We start from the raw sequence: 22,500 nt of genomic DNA on the forward strand, positions 1-22,500 counted from the left end.
TAACAATATTTTTAATGATTTTTGACGGTATGGCGTTATTTGAAGGTGCTTTATGTTTCTGAATCATCAAAGTTCTATATATGTTTTATGAGTAGTGCATGACCCTAGGATGGCAACACAAGAAGTTGTTTTACTGGGTTTTCACCATTCTGATTATTTTATACTCATAAACTAGGACAAAACAGTGCATTATCCTATTTGTAGAACATTTCAGTCATTTAGCACTGTATCAACATGTCGTTATGTAGACAGTACTGTGAGAATCCATACCACTATACATCATTTTTACATTTTACATTTTAGTAATTTAGCAGACGCTCTTATCCAGAGCGATTTACAGTAGTGAATGCATACATCATACATTTTTTTCCCCGTACTGGTCCCCCGTGGGAATTGAACCCACAACCCTGGCGTTGCAAACACCATGCTCTACCAACTGAGCCACACGGGACATCAACATACAATATATCACCCAGCCCTATGCATGCACGCACGCACGCACGCACGCACGCACGCACGCACGCACGCACGCACGCACGCACACACACACACACACACACACACACACACACACACACACACACACACACACACACACACACACACACACACACACACACACACACACACACATACACTCCAGTAGGTCAGTACTCACAGTGACTCTGAAGGGCGTGGCTGCGGCGGCAGGTTCCATGGGTGGTATGGTCTTGTCCGGGGCGCTACCGGGCATACTCCGTCTGCGGCCTGTTCTCTCAGGGGGCGATTCTGCTGAGAGGAGAGAGAGATAGAGAGAGATATATTTATACATATATATATATATATAGAGAGAGAGAGAGAGAAAGAGAGAGAGAAAGAGACACAGAGAGAGACACAGAGAGAGACACAGAGAGACAGAGAGAGGGAGAGAGAGACAGAGAAAGAGAAAGAGAGAGAGACAGAGAAAGAGAAAGAGAGAGAGACAGAGAGAGAGAGAGAGAGGGAGAGAGAGAGAGAAAGCGATAGAGAGAGGGAGAGAGAGAGAGAGAAAGAGACACAGAGACAGAGAGAGAGACACAGAGAGACAGAGAAAGAGAAAGAAAAAGAGAGAGAGAGAAAGCGATAGAGAGAGAGAGAGAGGGAGAGAGAGAGAGAGAAAGCGATAGAGAGAGGGAGAGAGAGAGAGAAGGATATCAGTTAGGTACATTGGGTAAAGGCACATTCGTACAACAGGCTTTGTTCACTGCAAATTCAGGCAGAGTTCAGCATTCAGTAATAGGTTGTTATCAATAACGTCATAATTCCTTTCGTTTTGCACATTCCATTTATTTTCCAACACCACTCCTGATTTTCTGATGTCTCTAAATAGAAAGCCCTCTGATCTAATCCGCATCTGATACCTCTTTCTCTATCAATGTGTGTGTTCTATGTCAGTGGTGGCTGGTGGGAGGCGCTATAGGAGGACAGGCTCATTGTAATGGTTGGTATGGAATAAATGGAATGGTTTCAAGCACAGGGAAACCACATGTTTGACTCCATTCCATTAATTCCATTCCAGTCATTACAATGAGCTTGTCCTCCTATAGCTCATCCCACCAGCCTTTGTTTTCACTACAGAGTGATTTCATGTGATTCATGTTATCACAGACATTGATTGTTATAGCCCAGAGACATTTAAGTACCATGTGCTACAGATTGGGTGTCCACTACAGGAATGTGAGACATGCCAGTATGCATGTCTATACAGAGACTTCAGACTATGGTACAGTAATGAACAGGACTGATATTAACCATGGGCTGCCATGTAGTGAACTAACATAACCTTTCACTATTTCTATTGCATACATGCTTGGTACACAACAACTCTGATTGTATGTCAATTAGTAGAGACCTGAAACTAGCAATACTTGTTTTGACAGTTGACACATGCTTTGATAGAAACACACAACACACACACAGGTATCCCTTGAATCACCCTTCACTGATACCATCAATCCCTCGAGGGAAAGGAAGACATTGAGAAGAGCATTCAGGGTATTCAGACTTCCCTGTCTGTCTGTCTGTCTGTCTGTCTGTCTGTCTGTCTGTCTGTCTGTCTGTCTGTCTGTCTGTCTGTCTGTCTGTCTGTCTGTCTGTCTGTCTGTCTGTCTGTCTGTCTGTCTGTCTGTCTGTCTGTCTGTCCACTGTATTAGTACAGTACACAGAGTAATTGAATAAAGACAAGAGAAGGTCTGATAGATGGAGAACACCCATCCTGCTGGGCCTGACTGGCCATGAATGGAAACATCCTGTACTGTACATGTTGGTTTAGTCACTATTGTGCTCACGGTCTGCAGTAAAACATGCAGATCAGCTTTATAGCTAGGCAAACTCTGATACTCACTCACACATGCACGCTCGCTCGCACGCACGTACAAACACACACACACGCACACTCGCACGCACGCATGCACACACTCACTCACTCACTCTCACACAAACACTCACACAAACACGCACACACAAACGCACGCACGCACGCTCGCTCACTCACTCACACACTCACACACTCACACACTCACACACACACAAACACGCGCACGCACACACACACACACATTAGATACAGAGTGACAGAAGTCACACCAGCACGACAAATTCCCCCCGCCCCCTCACCCCCCTACAGCAGACACAGTGACCCCCTGACCTGGTCCTGACCGCTATCCTCTGTGAGGTCACTGACAGGCCAGTGGTGATCTGTGTAAGTTTGGATGACATCACTTGGGTTGTTGTCATTCTCCATAGTGACCCACTCTCTCTAATGCACACAACACACAACTGTTCAACAAACACACGTATACTGTATGAGTAGTCCTGTGATGGTCATGGAGTTCTGGATGACGGTAAATGGCCAGCCTAATAACCGCGTCTCTGTAAGAAACGTTTAAATAGCAAAACAGTTTCAATGCTTGATGCACACAACAACTCTGATTGTCTGTCAATTAGTAGAGACCTGAAACTAGCAATACTTGTTTTGACAGTTGACACATGCTTTGATAGAAACACACAACACACACACAGGTATCCCTTAAATCACCCTTCACTGATACCTCAAGCCTCAAGGGAAAGGAAGACATTGAGAAGAGCATTCAGGGTATTCAGACTTCCCTGTCTGTCTGTCTGTCTGTCTGTCTGTCTGTCTGTCTGTCTGTCTGTCTGTCTGTCTGTCTGTCTGTCTGTCTGTCTGTCTGTCTGTCTGTTAGCTTGCCAACCAAAGCCTTGCTACAGTAAATTAGACTGTCAGCTGTGCAACAGGACTGTCGGCTGTATTAGTGCACAGAGTAACATGTGTGGCTCGGTTGGTAGAGCAAGGTGCTTGTAAAACCACGGTTGGGGGTTTGATTCACACAGGGGACAAGTACGAAAATGTAGGAAGTCGCTCTGTGTAAGGTATGCGTAACTGGTGGCAGGAGAGCAGAACTTGTTAAATTGCCGGAGCAGTTTAATAGTAAAAACTAACGGCATAAGAAAATACGAAATATGGGTACAATAACCCGACGCGCACCAGTCAAACATATGTGCACATGCACTTACAATAAACAATACCACACAAAGACATGGGGGGAACAGAGGGTTAAATACGCAACACATAATGAGGGAAATGAGAACCAGGTGTGTGGGAAAACAAGACAAAACAAATGGAAAATGAAAAAGGATCAGCGATGGCTAGAAGACCGGCGACGTCGACCGCCGAACACCGCCCGAACAAGGAGAGGCATCGACTTCGGCAGAAGTCGTGACACTCTGGATAAGAGGGTCTGCTAAATGACTAAAATGTAAATGTAAAAAATGTACATGGAGTTAGCAGCATTGCTTTTATTGTGGACAGCGTTTCACCTGGTACAATGTTTGCAAGTAAAACGTGGTTTTCAGGACTCGTGATGAGAAGCCTCGTTTACATGTACTCTACATATGGTACACAGCACTGTGCAGATGGTTGTGTAGCAGCATGCAGTAGGATTTTACACACTCATTTCTCCATCACATAATGGTGTGTGTGTGTGCGCATAGTGTATAGAGTACAGTATATTACAGTGGTTTCCTCTCACATTGTGAACATATGCAAGGGCCAGATGTGAATCCCCCACACACACATCTGTGTACCATTAGGGAATGGGAAAAGCAGGAGGTGCAATAGCCAAACAGATGTACTAGAAATGCACGTTGAAGTTGCCCCTGTGTGAGTTAATCAAACATCCCAACATCCTCAATGATCTGTTCATTGAGGGACAATTAATCCCCTTGTTGCCATGGCAGCAGCATATCAGGCACTTTAAGATAATATTACTCAGTGTGTGTGTGTGTTTTGTGTGCGCAGGCTTGTGTGTGTGTGTGGCAGCAGATAGAGGTGTGTGTGTTATCTGTAAGGTCCGTTAGAGGGCACACACAGCAGATGTGTTACCTATGAGAGGTGTGGTTATATTGTTGTCTATGAGAGGTGTGGTTGTATTGTTGTCTGTGAGAGGTGTGGTTATATTGTTGTCTATGAGAGGTGTGGTTATATTGTTGTCTATGAGAGGTGTGGTTATATTGCCCACTACTCAATGAGGTTAAGCTATCTGGCCTGTACAAGCGCTTCTCCTCTTTCTCCTCCTTTTCCCCTTCATCCTCCTCTCATACTTCCTCTCCTTCTCCTCTTCTTCCATCTTCTTCTTCTCTTCCTCCTGCACAGCCCAATAAAACGTCCCCCCTCCCTCCATCTCCCTGTCCTTCCCTCCATCCCTCCTAACAGTTAGTTAATAGGACAGTCTCACAGCACCAGGCAGTGTAGCTGTCAGGGGACTTGGGGGATGATGATGCACAGATGGCAGTCAACTGGCTTGGCTTTTGTAACGCTGCTCAGACTGGGTCTCTGAGTGTCTAGTTAATTGCCCTCTATGGGGTCTGTCAGGGGAAGATAAGAGGCTGGATGGAGGAGTGGAGAGAGTCACCATAGGGACATCAAAGACCCCGCTTGAGAAACAGTATGTATCCCTCAGAGACAGATAAGATGCTGAAATCACAGAGATGGTGGTTAAACAGTTGTGTGTTTCTACGTGTATTCAGTATGTGTCTCTCGCTCTCTCTCTCTCTCTCATAGTCAGAACTCTATTACACGTGTCTGTTGCTGACCCATGTCACTGCCAGCCTTAGGAGTGACAGCTACCTTTCTCTCTCTTTCGCTCCTCTCTCCCCTCTCTCTCCCCCCTTGGTTTGCCACAATGGACAATTTTCTCAATGCTCCATTCCCATGGCAACCCCACCAACTTGCTCCAACTGACTGACAGAGAGTTCTGAAGTCTCTTTTGCTAGGTACCTATACCTACAGTACCGCCAAATCGGTGCTGATCACACCTGCTCTCCCATTCTCCCATTTTCATTAAACTGACAACTCTGTAAGAGATGGGGAGGTTTGAAAATCCATTCCGTGCCTGATTGTGCACTCATATATACAGTCAACTCATAAACATACTTTCATTGGAGTTACTCCTCTTCCAGGGTAGCTTTACTGAAAACAACTTATCAAGGCTTTATAGAGCTCCATAAGCACTACATAGGTGCTTCACAAATCACTTCAAAGCCGTCATAGTTAGGTGTGTCTCCTCTGAGGTAGACTGCCTCATTAGCCTCTGTGAGCCTGGAGTCAGACAGCATGCTTCCTCTGGCCATCCGGAGTGGAGCAGGGCCTGGAGCACACACTACCCTCCAGACACCCTGACCAGGACATTCCAGGGAGAGGCATGCTCTCATTCCCTCCTCTCACTGAAACAATGGATTCCCCCCCTGCCAAGAAAGCACTCAGCTTCAAACAGCTTCAACTGAAACACCAGGGTCCCTATGGATCCATTCATGTTAGCGTGTGTGGCTGTGTCAACGTCTGTGTGTGCTATTGTCTGTGTATTTGTATTAAGCACAGTGTATGGTGAGGTAATGCATCACACTGTTATAAAACAGAGAGACAATAGATAGCATCTGATGTAATCATACATGGGAAAGAGAAACATGCTGGATACAGTACACTGATGCCTTTTCATGGTCTCATGATTATCTTAGTGACAGAACTCAGGCCATCGTGATTGATGGGTTAAGTCTGAATTTCTTGAAGTAGATAAAGGTGTACCACAGGGGTTGATTTCAGGATCGGTTCTCTTCACTATTTATATAAACACTATTGGTCAATCTGTTAAAAATTGTACACTTCATTTATATGCAGATGATACTATTATGTATCCTATTGCCCTGACTGTTGATCTGTGTCAAAACTACAGTCAGGTTTTAGAGCTATACAGGAATCCTTTGCTGATTTAAAACGTGTGCTTAATATGGGCCAAATGAAATTCATATTATTTTTTAAACTCTTGTAAGAATGTTACAGATGAACTACATGTTCACTCATTAGATGATTCTCCAATATAACGTGTTCCTGATATAAATACTTAGGCATTTGGATTGATGTGCATTTGACGTTTAGAAAACATAGAGATGAGCTGGTTAAGAAGCTAAGATTTAAAGTTGGCTTTTTCTACAGAAACAGATTGTGACTTTCTCTAAGCAATGGGAAGCAGATTATTCATTAACCTTTTTATTTGTTCTTGATTATGGTGACATTATTTATCAAAGTGCAGCAGCAACTAATCTTATATCTTTGGATGCCATCTACCATAGTGTCCCTCGTTTTGTTACAGGCGACAGTTTTTATACTCGTCACTTATATGTATATTTATTTTTTGTGTGTATAATGTGTATTTTTATATTCGATTATACAGGGAACATTTGGAAAAGAGACCTACGTCTCAATATGTTTTAAAATCTATGATAGTTTGCAAGCCCTGTCACATCCGACAAGCATCAGAGCCGGTGTAGTATGATTCGATCTTAGTCCTGTATTGATGCTTTACCTGTTTGACATCGGAAGTCCTAGTGGGATTTCTTATAAGCATCTGGATTAGTGTCCTGCTCCTTGAAAGCGGCAGATCTAGCTGGTGATTGATGTGGTCAACTCCTCAATGCCATCGGATGAATCCTGGAACATATTCCAGTCTGTGCTAGCAAAACAGTCCTGTCCACCTCTGGATGAGCATTTTCTTGTTTGCTTATGACCCTATACAGCTTGTTGAGTGCAATCTTAGAGCCAGCATTGATTTGTAGTGGTAAATAGACATCTATCACCACCCCCTTTGAGTTTACCTGAAGCTGCCATTCTGTCCTGCCGATGCATAGAAAAAAATGTATGTTATTCATGTCCTTGTTCAGCCATGACTCCAAGAAACAAAAGGATATTACAATTGTTCAGGTCTCGTTGATAGGATAGTGTCAAACGGAGCTTGTCCAATTTGTTCTCCAGTGATTGTACATTCGCCAATAGAACGGAGGACTGAGGCGGGTTATCTACTCGCCGATATGGTTTCGTCAGGGTCTTCGCACGTAGGCCTCTTTTGCACCGTCACTTTCTCTTCCGAGTCTCTGGGATTAGGGACTGGTCCGGGGTGAGCAGTATGTCCTGCGTCGCCGACTCCTTGAAGAAGACATTTTAATCCAAATTGAGGTTAGTGATCGCTGTTCTGAAAAGGAAACAATGCGAAACAACGGCGGAAACAATGACCGGAACATTATGTACAAAAAACGTTAAGATCAACGCAAAAAAACGCTATCCATTCCAGTGCAATTCTTTTCAAGGTGCCTGGGAGTGCATAGGGATTGGTCTGGGCTTGCGTTCTAGCCGCAATCACTGTTCAGGCACTGGCAGATTAGGTAAGCTTCTACTGAGAACAACTTATGTAAATTTCTTCTCATTGTGGAAGCACCATAGAGCTACTTAGCATAGTGACTCATTTAGAAAGAGGAGCTGTAGAGGAGAGGACTCATCATATGAAGGAGAGGTGTAAGGACCGGAAAGAGTGTGAATGGAAAATCACCTTCCGTCTTTATTGCCACACACACACAAACACACACACACTGTACTCTACTAGAGGTAGTCTAGCCTTGGCGGCAGGTAGCCTAACAGTTATAGCGTTGGGCCAGTAACGGAAAGGTTGCTGATTCGAATACCTGAGCTGACAATGTAAAACATCTGCCAATGTGCCTTCAGCAAGGCACCCTAATTTGTTCCAGTGGCGCCGTACTTCTTTGGCTGACCCAGTAAAACAACACATTTTACCACACCTATCTGGTGTACGTGACAACAAAGCATCTTATTTTTTAAGTGCTTTTAGTACCCTCTCAGCTTGTTGTCTTGTTGTCTATGAATAAATGGTCAGGCTTTTGACTCATCCTGACAGTGACAACACAGCCAATGAATACAGAGATCTGAGTATGCCCTTGGCATGTTGTTTTGGATAGCCATAGGTAGTCTTTATGACCTTTTAGAAGTTATTTTCTCTCTTCCTTCAGCCAAAGAAATAACTCAAATATTCTGAAGGGATAACACATCTATGCAGTTATGACAGGAGAGAGAGGATAGCTGCAGTTTAATAAACACACACACACACACACACACACACACACACACACACACACACACACACACACACACACACACACACACACACACACACACACACACACACACACACACACAAACACACACTCACACACACACTGCATGCTGAGAGGGGGCAGTGATATGATGAGTGAAAATCACAGGCTGTCGAGAGCTAAGATTCTGTTTACTCTCTTGTCTCTGTCTGGAGGGATATCTTCTGCTCTTCTCTTTCTTTTCTCTCTCCCTTTCTCTATTTTTCTCCTCTACCCCTTCACAAATACATCACCCTCTTTATTCCCTCCTCTCAACTGTGAGACAAGCAACACTTGTCTTGACTGGCTGACACCACTGCAAAGACATCGCTCTCTTTGGCTGAATATGAATAGCTGTTTCATGTTACTCATTGAGCACTCTGCTTATTACTTCACATATTTATTTATTTCATTATTGTGCGGATCTTCATGTCTTGTTTTGACACCCTGGTGTTGTCAGTGAAATGCTGCGAGCGAGATATTTAATGGAACTTTCACAGAAAAAGTACTTACACAAGTGACAAGCATAACACAAAAACAGATATGCTCAACTCTAGCAATCACTAACAAGGTCCACTGGTCACAATAAGAAAAATCGTTAATTGCCAATGTTAAGAGATGAGTCTCACTGGGTTAGTGGAGAGAGAAGGGTGGTAGAAAGAGAGAGAGAGAGAGAGAGAGAGAGAGAGAGAGAGAGAGAGAGAGAGAGAGAGCGACTGAGACTAAGGGCTTAGTAGTGTGTTAACACAGAGTTGTGAGGAGCACCTTGGACTTTTGACCTCTCTCTCTCTCTGTGCTGATATTTACCCTGCCCTTAGCGGGTGATAAAATGTGGCAGAGTGCTGTCTCCTCTTTCTCTAAATCACAATAAACAGCAGCAGACAAACACACAGTCACTTAACCTGCAGACCACCCTGTTGTTGCCAGCTCCTCAGTTAGTTCTTATGGTGAGGAACATAATTTACTGTTTTACTTACATAACAAACTCTCTCATTCTCTTTTAGAACTAGTAAGCAGACACCACCAAGAGCAGTGGTACTTTCCACAAGAAGTCAGTATCAGCTGCACATACATTCCCAGCATTCAGTTTCCATACAAAGCTAAGAAAGATCGAGAGAGAGAGAGAGATTAGACCCAATCAAATCATGAGAAAACAAAAAGATAATTACTTGACACTGGAAAGAATTAATGAAATAACTGAGCAAACTAGAATACTATTTGGCCCTTAACAGAGAGTACACGGTGGAAGAATATCTGACCACTGTGACTGACCCAGAATTAAAACTTCTTCAGGATCGGTGGGTCCCCCACGGGACGGTTGAGCTAACGTAGGCTAATGCGATTAGCATAAGGTTGTAAGTAACAAATTTCCCATAGACATATCTGATATTGGCAGAAAGCTTACATTCTTGTTAATCTAACTGCACTGTCCAATTTACAGTAGCTATTACACTGAAATAATACAATGCTATTATTTGAGGAGAGTGCACAGTTTTGAACTTGAAAAGTTATTAATAAACCAATTAGGCACATTTGGGAAGTCTTGATACAAAATGAACAGAAATGCAATGGTTCATTGAATCAGTTAAAACTTTGCACATACACTGCTGCCATCTAGTGGCCAACATCTAAATTGTGCCTGGGCTGGAATAATACTTTATGGCAAAAAAAGGTTGTTTTTTTCTTTTTCCAGATCTAATGTGTTATATTCTCCTACATTCATTTCACATTTCCACAAACTTCCGAGTGTTTCCTTTCAAATGCTATCAAGAATAGGCATATCCTTGTTTCCATGCCTGAGCTACAGGCAGTTAGAATTGGGTATGTTATTTTAGGCGAAAATTGAAAAAAAGGGTCCGATCCTTAAGATTAAGGAAAGCCTTGACTATGTACAGACTCAGTGAGCATAGCCTTGTTATTGAGAAAGGCCGCCGAAGGCAGACCTGGCTCTCAGGAGAAGACAGGCTATGTGCACACTGCCCACAAAATAAGGTGGAAACTGAGTTGCACTTCCCAACCTCCTGCCAAATGTATGACCATATTAGAGACACATATTTCCCTCAGATTACACAGACCCACAAAGAACTAAAAAACAAATCAAATTTTGATAAACTCCCATATCTATTGGGTGAAATACCAGTGTGCGATCAAAGCAGCAAGATTTGAGACCTGTTGCCACAAGAAAGGGAAACCAGTGAAGAACAAACACCATTGTAAATACAACCCATATTTCTGTTTATTTATTTTCCCTTTTGTACTTTAACTATTTGCATATCATTACAACACTGTATATAGACATATGAAATGTCTTTCTTTTGGAACTTTTGTGAGTGTAATGTTTACTGTTCTTTTTTGGGGTTTATTTCACTTTGCTTATTATCTATTTCACTTGCTTTGGCAATGTTAACATATGTTTCCCATGCCAATAAAGCCCCTTGAACTGAAATTGAATTTAAATAGACAGAGAAAGAGAGAGTGTTATGCTCGTCTGAAGAACTGGACCAAGGTGCAGCGTGGTAGGCGTGCATTTTACTTTTAATAAAAAATGACACCGGGAAAAACAACAGAATACCAAAACGAACGTAAAGCTATATGCAGTGCAGAAAGCAAATACACAAACAAGATCCCACAATCACAGGTGGGAAAAAGGGCTGCCTAAGTATGATCCCCAATCAGAGACAACGATAAACAGCTGCATATGATTTGGAACCATACTAGGCCAACAAAGAAATAGAAACCTAGATATGCCCACCCAAGTCACACCCTGATCTAACAAAATAGAGAATAAAAAAGGCTCTAAGGTCAGGGCGTGACAGAGAGAGTACATGGTGGCGGACTATCGAACCACCGTGACTGATAGAAAACTGAGGAAAACACCGACTATGTCCAGACTCAGAGATCACAGCCTGGATATAGAGACCGGCTGTCACAGACAAATTTGGCTACCCAGAGAGGACAGATTGTGCTCACTTTGCACTCAGCGAGAGGTCGATACAGAGTTGCATTTTCTCCTACACCGCTAGAACTATACAGACTTAGGGGCAATTTTCTTTCCCAAATTTGAAAACAAATACAAACATCTTGAAACCATAACAGAAAAGAAGAAAATACAGTATCTATTGGGAGAAAAACTACTTTGTGCCATATTAGCTGCAACAGCCAGTGGAATGAACAACCAGAATAACAACATTGCTACCTGTGTCTTTCTCACTAGTTCATTATTGTCCTCATTAATTTCTTACTGTATGGTCCTGTTAATTGTTATTACTAATTTAGTATTATTATTTTTCCTATTATTATCTATCTGCGTCATCATGGATTTGATATGTGTCTATATGTTTGCCTTGGCAATGTATGTGGTAACACATTCCATGCCAATACAGCCTTTTGAATTGATTTGAGAGAGAGAGAGATGAACCTGGAGAAAAGTCTCGTCAGCCAGCTTTTATGGGGACTCTGTTCACAAACACAACAGACCACACAGAGCCCCAGAACAGCAACGCAATTAGACCCTATCAAATAATGAGAATTACTTTACACATTGGAAAGAATCAACAAGAAGGATAGGACTAAAAACAAACAAAAGATAACTATTGTAAAATATAAACTCAGCAAAAAAATAAACATCCTCTCACTGTCAACTGCGTTTATTTTCAGCAAACTTAACATGTGTAAATATTTGTATGAACATAACAAGATTCAACAACTGAGACATGTGACTAACAGAAATGGAATAATGTGTCCCTGAACAAAGGGGGGGTCAAAATCAAAAGTAACAGTCAGTATCTGGTGTGGCCACCAGCTGCATTAAGTACTACAGTGCATCTTCTCCTCATGGACTGCACCAGATTTGCCAGTTCTTGCTGTGAGATGTGACCCCACTCTTCCACCAAGGCACCTGCAAGTTTCCGGACATTTCTGCCCTCACCCTCCAATCCAACAGGTCCCAGACGTGCTCAATGGGATTGAGATCCGGGCTCTTCGCTGGCCACGGCAGAACACTGACATTCCTGTCTTGCAGAAAATCATGCACAGAACGAGCAGTATGGCTGGTGGCATTGTCATGCTGGAGGGTCATGTAGGATGAGCCTGCACGAAGGGTACCACATGAGGGAGGAGGATGTCTTCCCTGTAATGCACAGCGTTGAGATTGCCTGCAATGACAACAAGCTCAGTCCGATGATGCTGTGACACACCGCCCCAGACTATGACGGACCCTCCACTTCCAAATCGATCCCGCTCCAGAGTACAGGCCTCGGTGTAATGCTCATTCCTTCAATGATAAATGCGAATCCGACCATCACCCCTGGTGAGACAAAACGGCAACTCGTCAGCACTTTTTGCCAGTCCTGTCTGGTCCAGCGACGGTGGGTTTGTGCCTATAGGCGACGTTGTTGCCAGTGATGTCTGGTGAGGACCTGCCTTACAACAGGCCTACAAGCCCTCAGTCCAGCCTCTCTCAGCCTATTGTGGACAGTCTGTGCACTGATGGAGCTATTGTGCTTTCCTGGTGTAACTCGGGCAGTTGTTGTTGCCATCCTGTACTTGTCCCGCAGGTGTGATGTTCGGATGTACCGATCCTGTGCAGGTGTTGTTACACGTGTTACACAGCTGTCTATCCTGTCTCCCTGTAGCGCTGTCTTAGGTGTCTCACAGTACGGACATTGGAATTTATTGCCCTGGCCACATCTGCAGTCCTCATGCCTCCTTGCAGCATGCCTAAGGCACGTTCATGCAGATGAGCAGAGACCCTGGGCATCTTTCTTTTGGTGTTTTTCAGAGTCAGGAGAGAGTCAGGAGAAAGTTAGTGTCCTAAGTTAGTGTCCTTTCGTGTCCTAAGTTTTCATAACTGATCTTAATTGCCTACCGTCTATAAGCTGTTAGTATGTTAACGACCGTTCCACAGGTGCATGTTCATTAATTGTTTATGGTTCACTGAACAACCAGTGTTTAAACCCTTTACAATGAACATCTGTGCAGTTATTTGGATTTTTACGAATTAACTTTGAAAGACAGGATCCTGAAAAAGGGACATTTCTTTTTTTGCTGAGTTTACTGTGTTCATATATTATGTATACGCTGGAAGTAGAAGCCTTAGAGTTGTTGTCCTTTAGTGTACTCCAATTAGGGGAGGGATGGTAGGTTTCGGGGACAATAATAAAGGAAAATATATGGGGGATTGGAAATGATGCAGACAATTACATTGATGGAAGCCAAAATCTATGTGCAATATTAAAAGCTGATGTAAAAAAAATCTACAAAAAACAGAGCAAACTAGAATGCTATTTGGCCCTAAACAGAGAGTCCACAGTGGCAGAATACCTGACCACTGTGAATGCCCAAAAATTAAGGAAAGCTTTAACTATATACAGACTTTGTAAGCATAGCCTTGCTATTGAGAGATGCCACCATCGGCAGATCTGGCTCTCAAGATATGTGCACACTGCCCACAAAATGAAGTGGAAACCGAGCTGCACTTTCTAACCTCCTGCCAAATGTATGACCATATTAGAGACAGACTGTATTTCCCTCAGATTACACAGACCCACAAAGAAAACATATCCAATCTTGATAAACTCCCTTATCTACTGGGTGAAATACCACAGTGTGCCATCACAGCAGCAAGATGTGACCTGTTGCCACAAGAAAAGGGCAACCAGTGGAGAACAAACACCATTGTAAATGCAACATATATTTATCTGTTTATTTATTTTCCCTTTCATACTTCAACTACTTGCACATTGTTACAACACTGTACATAGCCAATAATATAACATTTGAAATGTCTATATTATTTTAAAACTTATGTAATATTTACTGTTAATTTCTGATTGTTTATTTCCCTTTCATTTCTTGTCTATTCCACTTGCATGTTTCCTATTCCAATAAAGCCTTTTGAATTGAACTGAATTGAGAGAGAGAGAGGGGGAGAGAGATAGAGAAAGTGAGAGAGAGACAGTGAGAGAGGGGGCCTATTTCTTGTTTAGGTTGGCTGCGGAGGGCCTTTGTCTGTGTGTTTGTGGGAAAGGCAGGTTGGAGGAGGCAAGAGGAGGAGGAAGTGGATGTTTTTGCAGAGAGAGCAACATAGGTTCAGCATTCCTGTCAGTGCTGTCTGAGGCCCCTCTAACCTTCCAAGACCTGGTCCAACCAGATAGAACACATCAAATGTTCCAGTGTCATAAAGAACAGGCAGAATGTTACTGCGTGACATAGAACAGAGCTGAACCAATAACACACAGCACCTAACACAACATGGCCTATACAACACAGACACACAACAAACATGTACATACCCAAATAGGGAATACAAGACACTAAAAGTAAACTAATAGGTTTAAAGATGAATGGGCTAAACGAAGGCACTGCGGGGCAGAGTGTGTGTGTGTGAGTGTGTGTGTTGGAGTGTTGACAGGAGGGTCTTAGAGAGAGAAGGATGGGTAGAATCACAGTCTTTCCTCTACCTCCCTGTCCCCTGACACCCACAGCCAAACCACTCTCTCTGTTCCGTCTGGTCCCTATGGTAATCTGAGGGTAAATCTCCAGGATTAGGGGGAATCTACCAAAACCTGTCTCCCCGTTATTGGAGTCTGTTTGGGACTGAGGAGTGCTAAGTCATCTGGCCCCTCTCCACCTATGCCAGTGCAGGCTTGTGCAGGAAGTGGCTTCCAGGCTCAAACCTCCATCCAGTCTAGTCTAGTCCTGGCTGGTTTAGGTACTGTAGAGAGCAGCTTCTAATGCCACCGGCTTTATGACGACAACCAGGGCTAAAATCCTGGGTTAAACATGATGATCTGACAGTATATCAGTATAACAGCAGAGTACAGGCGTCAGAGCCAGGACGTGTTCCAGTTTCCTGTGTTTAGCTATAAATGAGCTTGGGTTTTGGAAACTGACTCATCGTTCAGCCCCATATTGGTGCAGCCATGTTTCCCATACACAGGCCTGCTTCACATCCTCACTTCTTGCTAGTTCAGTGTGACACACATGGATAGGAAACAACAATATGTGTGTGTGTGTGTGTGTGTGTGTGTGTGTGTGTGTGTGTGTGTGTGTGTGTGTGTGTGTGTGTGTGTGTGTGTGTGTGTGTGTGTGTGTGTGAATGTTACACAACCTTCATTCAACAGCTGCTGCTGGATGGTGGACTGATATAATGTGAGTGTGTTGGTGAGAATGAACGGAGAGAGAGGGGGAGTATGATGGAGAGATAGAGATAGTGTGATGGAGAGGTAGAGAGAGTGAAAAACTAGATAAAGGCCTGTATAGGAGAGGACACACAAAGGGAAAACCAAAAGCACACAAACACACACTACACTACACTATACACTACACTATAATGCACTACAGTACAGTGCATTTGGAAAGTATTCAGACCCCTAGACTTTCTCCACATTTTGTTACATTACAGTCTTATTATAAAATTTATGAAATAAATACAAATCCTGATCAATTTACAAATCAAATTGGTCACATACACATGGTTAGCAGATGTTAATGCAAGTGTAGTGAAATGCTTGTACACACAATACCCCATAATGCCAAAGCAAATGTATATAAGAGAAAAAAATAGAAATACCTTATTTACATAAGTATTCAGACCCTTTGCTATGAGACTCAAAATTGAGCTCAGGTGCATCCTGTTTCCATTGATCATTCTTGAGATGTTTCTACAACTTGATTGGAGTCCACCTATGGTAAATTCAATTGATTGGATATGATTTGTAAAGGCACACACCTGTCTATATAAGGTCCCACAGTTGACAGTGCATGTCAGAGCAAAAACCAAGCCATGAGGTTGAAGGAATTGTCCGTAGGGCTCTGAAACAGGATTGTGTCGAGGCACAGATCTTGGGAAGGGTACCAAAACAATTCTGCAGCATTGAAGGTCCCCAATAACACAGTGGCCTCCATTATTCTTAAATGGAAGAAGTTTGGAACCACCAAGACTCTTCCTAGAGCTGTTCGCCAAACTGAGCAAACGGGGGAGAAGGGCCTTGGTCAGGAAGACGAACAAGAACCCGATGGTCACTCTGACAGAACTCCAGAGTTCCTCTGTGGAGATGGGAGAACCTTCCAGAAGGACAACCATCTCTGCAGCACTCCACCATGACAGCCCGCTTGGAGTTTGCCAAAAGGCACCTAAAGGACTCTCAGACCATGACAAACAAGATTCTCTGGTCTGATATGCCAAGCGTCACGTCTGGAGGAAACCTGGCACCATCCCTATGGTGAAGCATGGTGGTGGCAGCATCATCCTGTGGGGATGATTTTCAGTGGCAGGGACTGTGAGACAGGTCAGGATCGAGGGAAAGATGAACAGAGCAAAGTACAAAGAGATGCTTTATGAAAACCTGCTCCAGAGCGCTCAGGACCTCAGACTGGGGAGAACGTTCACCTTCCAACAGGACAACCACCCTAAGCTCACAGCCAAGACAACGCAGGAGTGGCTTCGGGACAAGTCTCTGAATGTCCTTGAGTGGCCTAGTCATAGAACTGAACCCAATTGAACATCTCTGGAGAGACCTGAAAATAGCTGTGCAATGACGCTCCCCATCCAACCTGACAAAACTTGAGAGGATCTGCAGAGAGGAATGGGAGAAACTCCCCAAGTACAGGCGTGCCAAGCTTGTAGCGTCATACACAAGAAGACTCGGGGCTGTAATCGCTGCCAAAGGTGCTTCAACAAAGTACTGAGTAAAGAGTGTAAATACTTATGTTAATGTGATATTTCAGTTTTTAATTTGCAAAAATGTCTAAAAACCTGTTTTTGCTTTGTCATTATGGGGCATTGTGTGTAGATCCATGTAACGTAACAAAATGTGGAAAAATTCAAGGGGTCTGAATACTTTCCGAATGCACTGTATAATACACTATACTACCATACACTACACTACACTATAATTATCTCTCTTTCTCTCTCTCTCTGTCTCTCTCTTTCTCTCTCTCTTTCTCTCTCTCACCTTCTCTCCCTCCCTCCCTCACTCACTGAAGTCCTTCACAGACTAAACGTCTACGTGTGTCCACCTATGTCTGTGTGTGGGTGTGTGCCTGTATGTGTGTCTGATTAAATCACTTTATTATTGTACCCAGGTGGTGAGATAAGAGAAGCCATAACAACAGGTTTGAATATGTAAATGTGAATAAACTACCTTCAGGTACAGTTATAGACTAGACATGATAAGACTAGCAATGCTAGGAGCTGTTCCACTGAGAGACAAACAAGGACAGGCCAGACACACACACACACACACACACACACACACACACACACACACACACACACACACACACACACACACACACACACACACACACAAAAGTGTCATCCCATTCCCTAAGTCTTTCCTTAGAATTCATTCAGTGACCCTGGCCCAAACAAACAAGACTATAACACCACTGCAATACCAGTGGTGTTATAGCAATAGCAATGTTTGTGTGCAGTTCCCCAGGACCCATGTGTATATAATGGGGGAGACCACATACAGGGTGGATGATTACAGAATTAGCTCCTCTTCTCTTCTCTTCTCTTCTCTTCTCTTCTCTTCTCTTCTCTTCTATTCTTCTCAAACAAAAGACAGAGACAATCACTCGCTAACGAGCAGAACTGGGCTCTATAGAGCATCAATAAAGCAAACACAAGCATGTACACACAAGGGCACGCAAGCAAGCAGTCAGACACGCACACCCTGTCGACTTCATAATTGGACAAATCCCCATCAGAGGCAAGTTAGTAAACAAACATAACAAATGTTTAGATATAACAATGCAAACTTAGCCAGGGAGGTCAGACAAGACGTAATGCAAACACAGAGCACAATATCATCACACTATGTCACATGTCTGCTATCATACTGTATCACAAAGCAGGACAGTGTAGGGCAGTGGGTGTGTTGTGTTGTGTCGTGTTTCAGCTCCTGTCTGTCTGTCTATCCGTCTGTCTACTGTTTCTGCTCTCCTGGTTCTGTGGCTAAGTGTGTAATAAAGATGAAGGGGGACAACTGTCCTCTGCACTCATCCATGTGACCGTGACAAGATGGCGACGACAGACATGTTCGCCCTGATTTTAGCTCCTAGACAACTTTGCAGTATTTGATGTTTTTGGGGGTTATTTCTAACATTATTTGCTCAGAATGTTTCTTGCATTATTACCTACAGCCAAAAATAACTTTTGGTATTAGATCGACAGTCACTCACCATCATTTTGACATCAGGGACTGTAACATGCTCTGTTTTATGGAATCATCGCTCTCTTCAGATATCTTGTCCTAGTCTATTCAGCCAGTGTGTTTTTCTGTCCATCGTGCGGACAGGAAGAAAAAACTCTCAGGGAAAAAGAAAGGTGGTGTATGTTTCATGGTTAACTACTCATGGTGTGATTGTGGTAACATACAGGAACTCAAGTCCTTTAGTTCTCCCTCAACAATAGCTCCTGAGAGAATTTTCTTCAGTAATCATCACTGCCGTGTATATTCCCCCCCAAGCCGACATCGCGAAAGATCTCAAGAAACTACATTGGACTTTGCACAAACTGGAAAGCGCATATCCCAAGGCCACATTTATTGTAACTGGACATTTTAATAAAGAAAATCTGAAGGAAAATGCTACCAAAATGCTAACAACACATCTCCTGTGCTACTCGCGCATAGAGCACTCTGGATCATTGCTACATCTCTATCGAAAATACAGCATCTGTGCTGTAACATGACATTTTCTAAGGCTTCCATTGGCTCTCAGAAGGCGCCAGAAAGTGTAATGGGGTGTCTGCAGTTTCTGGGCGAAGAACAGCAGGAGTATTTCTGGGAACAGTGACACTGGAGATGCGCGTCCGACTCCATGTTTTTCTTTCAGCCTTTGAATGAATACAACGTCACCCGGTTGGAAAATTTTCGCTATTTTACGAGAAAAATAGCATAAAAATTAATTTTAAACAGCGTTTGACATGCTTCGAAGTACGGTAATGGAATATTTTGGAATTTTTGTCATGAAATGCGCTTGCACGTCACCCTTCGGATAGTGACCTCAACGCACGAACAAAACGGAGCTATTTCAATATAACTATGGATTATTTGGAACCAAAACAACATTTCTGACGAAGAACAGCAAAGGTAATCCAATTTTTCTTATAGTAATTGTGAGTTTAGTGAGCACCAAACTTGGTGGGTGTCAAATTAGCTAGCCTGTGATGGCCGAGCTATCGACTCAGAATATTGCAAAATGTGCTTTCGCCGAAAAGCTATTTTAAAATCTGACACCGCGATTGCATAAAGGAGTTCTGTATCTATAATTCTTAAAATAATTGTTATGTTTTTTTGTGAACGTTTATCATGAGTAATTTAGTAAATTCACCGGAAGTTTGCGGTGGGTATGCTAGTTCTGAACATCACATGCTTATGTAAAAAGCTGGTTTTTGATATAAATATGAACTTGATTGAACAAAACATGCATGTATTGTATAACATAATGTCCTAGGAGTGTCATCTGATGAAGATCATCAAAGGTTAGTGCTGCATTTAGCTGTGGTTTTGGTTTTTGTGACATATGCTTGCTTTGAAAATGGCTGTGTGATTATTTTTGGGAGGGTACTCTCCTGACATAATCTAATGTTTTGCTTTCGTTGTAAAGCCTTTTTGAAATCGGACAATGTGGTTAGATTAACGAGAGTCTTGTCTTTAAAATGGTGTAAAATAGTCATATGTTTGAGAAATGTAAGTTATAGCATTTTTGAGGTATTTGTATTTCACGCCACGCTCTACCATTGGATATTGGTGAGTTTTCCGCTAGTGGAACGTCTGTCCCTAAAAGGTTAACCTGTTAGGATAGGGGGCAGTATTTTCAGGGCCGGATAAAAAATGTACCCGATTTAATCTGGTTATTACTCCTGCCCAGAAACTAGAATATGCATATAATTAGTAGATTTGGCTAGAAAACACCCCAAAGTTTCTAAAACTGTTTGAATGGTGTCTGTGAGTATAACAGAACTCATATGGCAGGCCAAAACCTGAGAAGATTCTATATGGGAAGTGCCCTGTCTGACCATTTCTTGTCCTTCTATAGCCTCTTTATCAAAAATACAGGATCTCTGCTGTAACGTGACATTTTCTAAGGCTTTCATTGGCTCTCAGAAGGCGCCAGAATGTTGAATGATAGCTCTGCAGTCTCTGGGCGAAAAACAGCAGGGGTTTTGGTGAGTGGTCCTTCTGAGAACAATGGCACTGGCATGTGACGACTCCATGTTTTACTTTCAGTGTTTGAATGGATACAATGTCTCCCGGTTGGAATATTATCGCTATTTTATGAGAAAATTGCATAAAAATTGATTTTAAACAGCGTTTGACATGCTTCGAAGTACGGTAATGGAATATTTTGACATTTTTTGTCACGAAACGCACCGGCGCGTCACCCTTCGGATAGTGACTTGAACACACGAACAAAACGGAGCTATTTGGATTTAACTATGGATTATTTGGAACCAAAACAACATTTGTTGTTGAAGTAGAAGTCCTGGGAGTGCATTCTGACGAAGAACAGCAAAGGTAATCCAATTTTTCTTATAGTAAATCTGAGTTTGGTGAGTGCCAAACTTGGTGGGTGTCAAAATAGCTAGCCATGATGGCCGGGCTATCTACTCAGAATATTGCAAAATGTGCTTTCACCGAAAAGCTATTTTAAAATCGGACACCGCGATTGCATAAAGGAGTTCTGTATCTATAATTCTTAAAATAATTGTTATGTTTTTTTGTCAACGTTTATCGTGAGTAATTCAGTAAATTCACCGGAAGTTTTCAGTGGGTATGCTAGTTCTGAACATCACATGCTAATGTAAAAAGCTGGTTTTTTATATAAATATGAACTTGATTGAACAAAACATGCATGTATTGTATAACATAATGTCCTAGGAGTGTCATCTGATGAAGAACATCAAAGGTTAGTGCTGCATTTAGCTGTGGTTTTGATTTTTGTGACATATATGCTAGCTTGAAAAATGGGTGTGTGATTATTTCTGGCTGGGTACTCTCCTGACATAATCTAATGTTTTGCTTTCGTTGTAAAGCCTTTTTGAAATTGGATAATGTGGTTAGATAAAGGAGAGTCTTGTCTTTAAAATGGTGTAAAACAGTCTTATGTTTGAAAAATTGAAGTTTTTGCATTTTTAGGTATTTGTAATTCGCGCCACTCTATACCATTGGATATTGGTGAGGCGTTCCGCTCGCGGCACGTCTGTCCCTAACAGGTTTTAATAAGATGTCCAGCATTGTTCCTGTACCCAAGAAAATGAAGGTAAACTAAATGACTATCACCCTATAGCACTCACTTCTGTCATCATGAAGTGCTTTGAGAGGCAAGTTAAGGATCATATAACCTCCAACTTACTCAAAAACCCACTACAATTTGCATACCGCCCCTATATAGCCATGGACGATGCAATCGCCATAGAATTGCCCCCTTCTGTACTCCCTGTTCACCCATGACTGAGTGGCTACGCACGTCTCCAACTCAATCATCAATGTTGCTGACGACACAATAGTGGTAGGCCTGATTACCAACAACAGCGAGACAGCCTACAGGGAGGAGGTGAGGGCCCTGGCAGAGTGGTGCCAAGAAAATAACCTCTCACTCAACGTCAATAAAATGAAGGAGCTGATCGTGGACTTCAGGAGACAGCAGAAGGAGCACGCCTCTATCCACATCAATGGGCTGCAGTGGAGAGGGTGAAAAGCTTCAAGTTCCTTGGCATACACATCACTGACAACCTGAAATCATCCATTCACACAGGCAGTGTTGTGAAGAAACAACAGTGCCTCTTCAACCTCAAAAAGCTGAAGAAATGTGGCTTCTACAGATGCTGACACTGCTCGTTCTGGAATTTTGTAATTTCTTTCTTTCAACTTTTTGAATTATGTGCATATTGTTTTGCATTGCTAGGTACTATTACTACATTGTTGGAGCTAGAAATACAAGCATTTTCCTGAACCTGCCATAACATCTGCAAAT

The 22,500-nt window shown here is 42.7% G+C and overlaps 1 protein-coding gene across 1 annotated transcript in view; it reads right to left on the reverse strand.

Moving 5' to 3' along the window:
- Positions 1 to 22,500, reverse strand: part of LOC115160300 (ras/Rap GTPase-activating protein SynGAP-like) — a 189,932-nt gene that overhangs the window by 20,982 nt on the left and 146,450 nt on the right. The window contains exon 4 of the mRNA XM_029710663.1: positions 659 to 768. Coding sequence (XP_029566523.1) covers positions 659 to 768 — 110 coding nt within the window. The remainder of the gene's footprint in view (positions 1 to 658; positions 769 to 22,500) is intronic.

This window comes from Salmo trutta, chromosome 23 (assembly GCF_901001165.1).
Source record: "Salmo trutta chromosome 23, fSalTru1.1, whole genome shotgun sequence".
NCBI lineage: Eukaryota > Metazoa > Chordata > Actinopteri > Salmoniformes > Salmonidae > Salmo > Salmo trutta.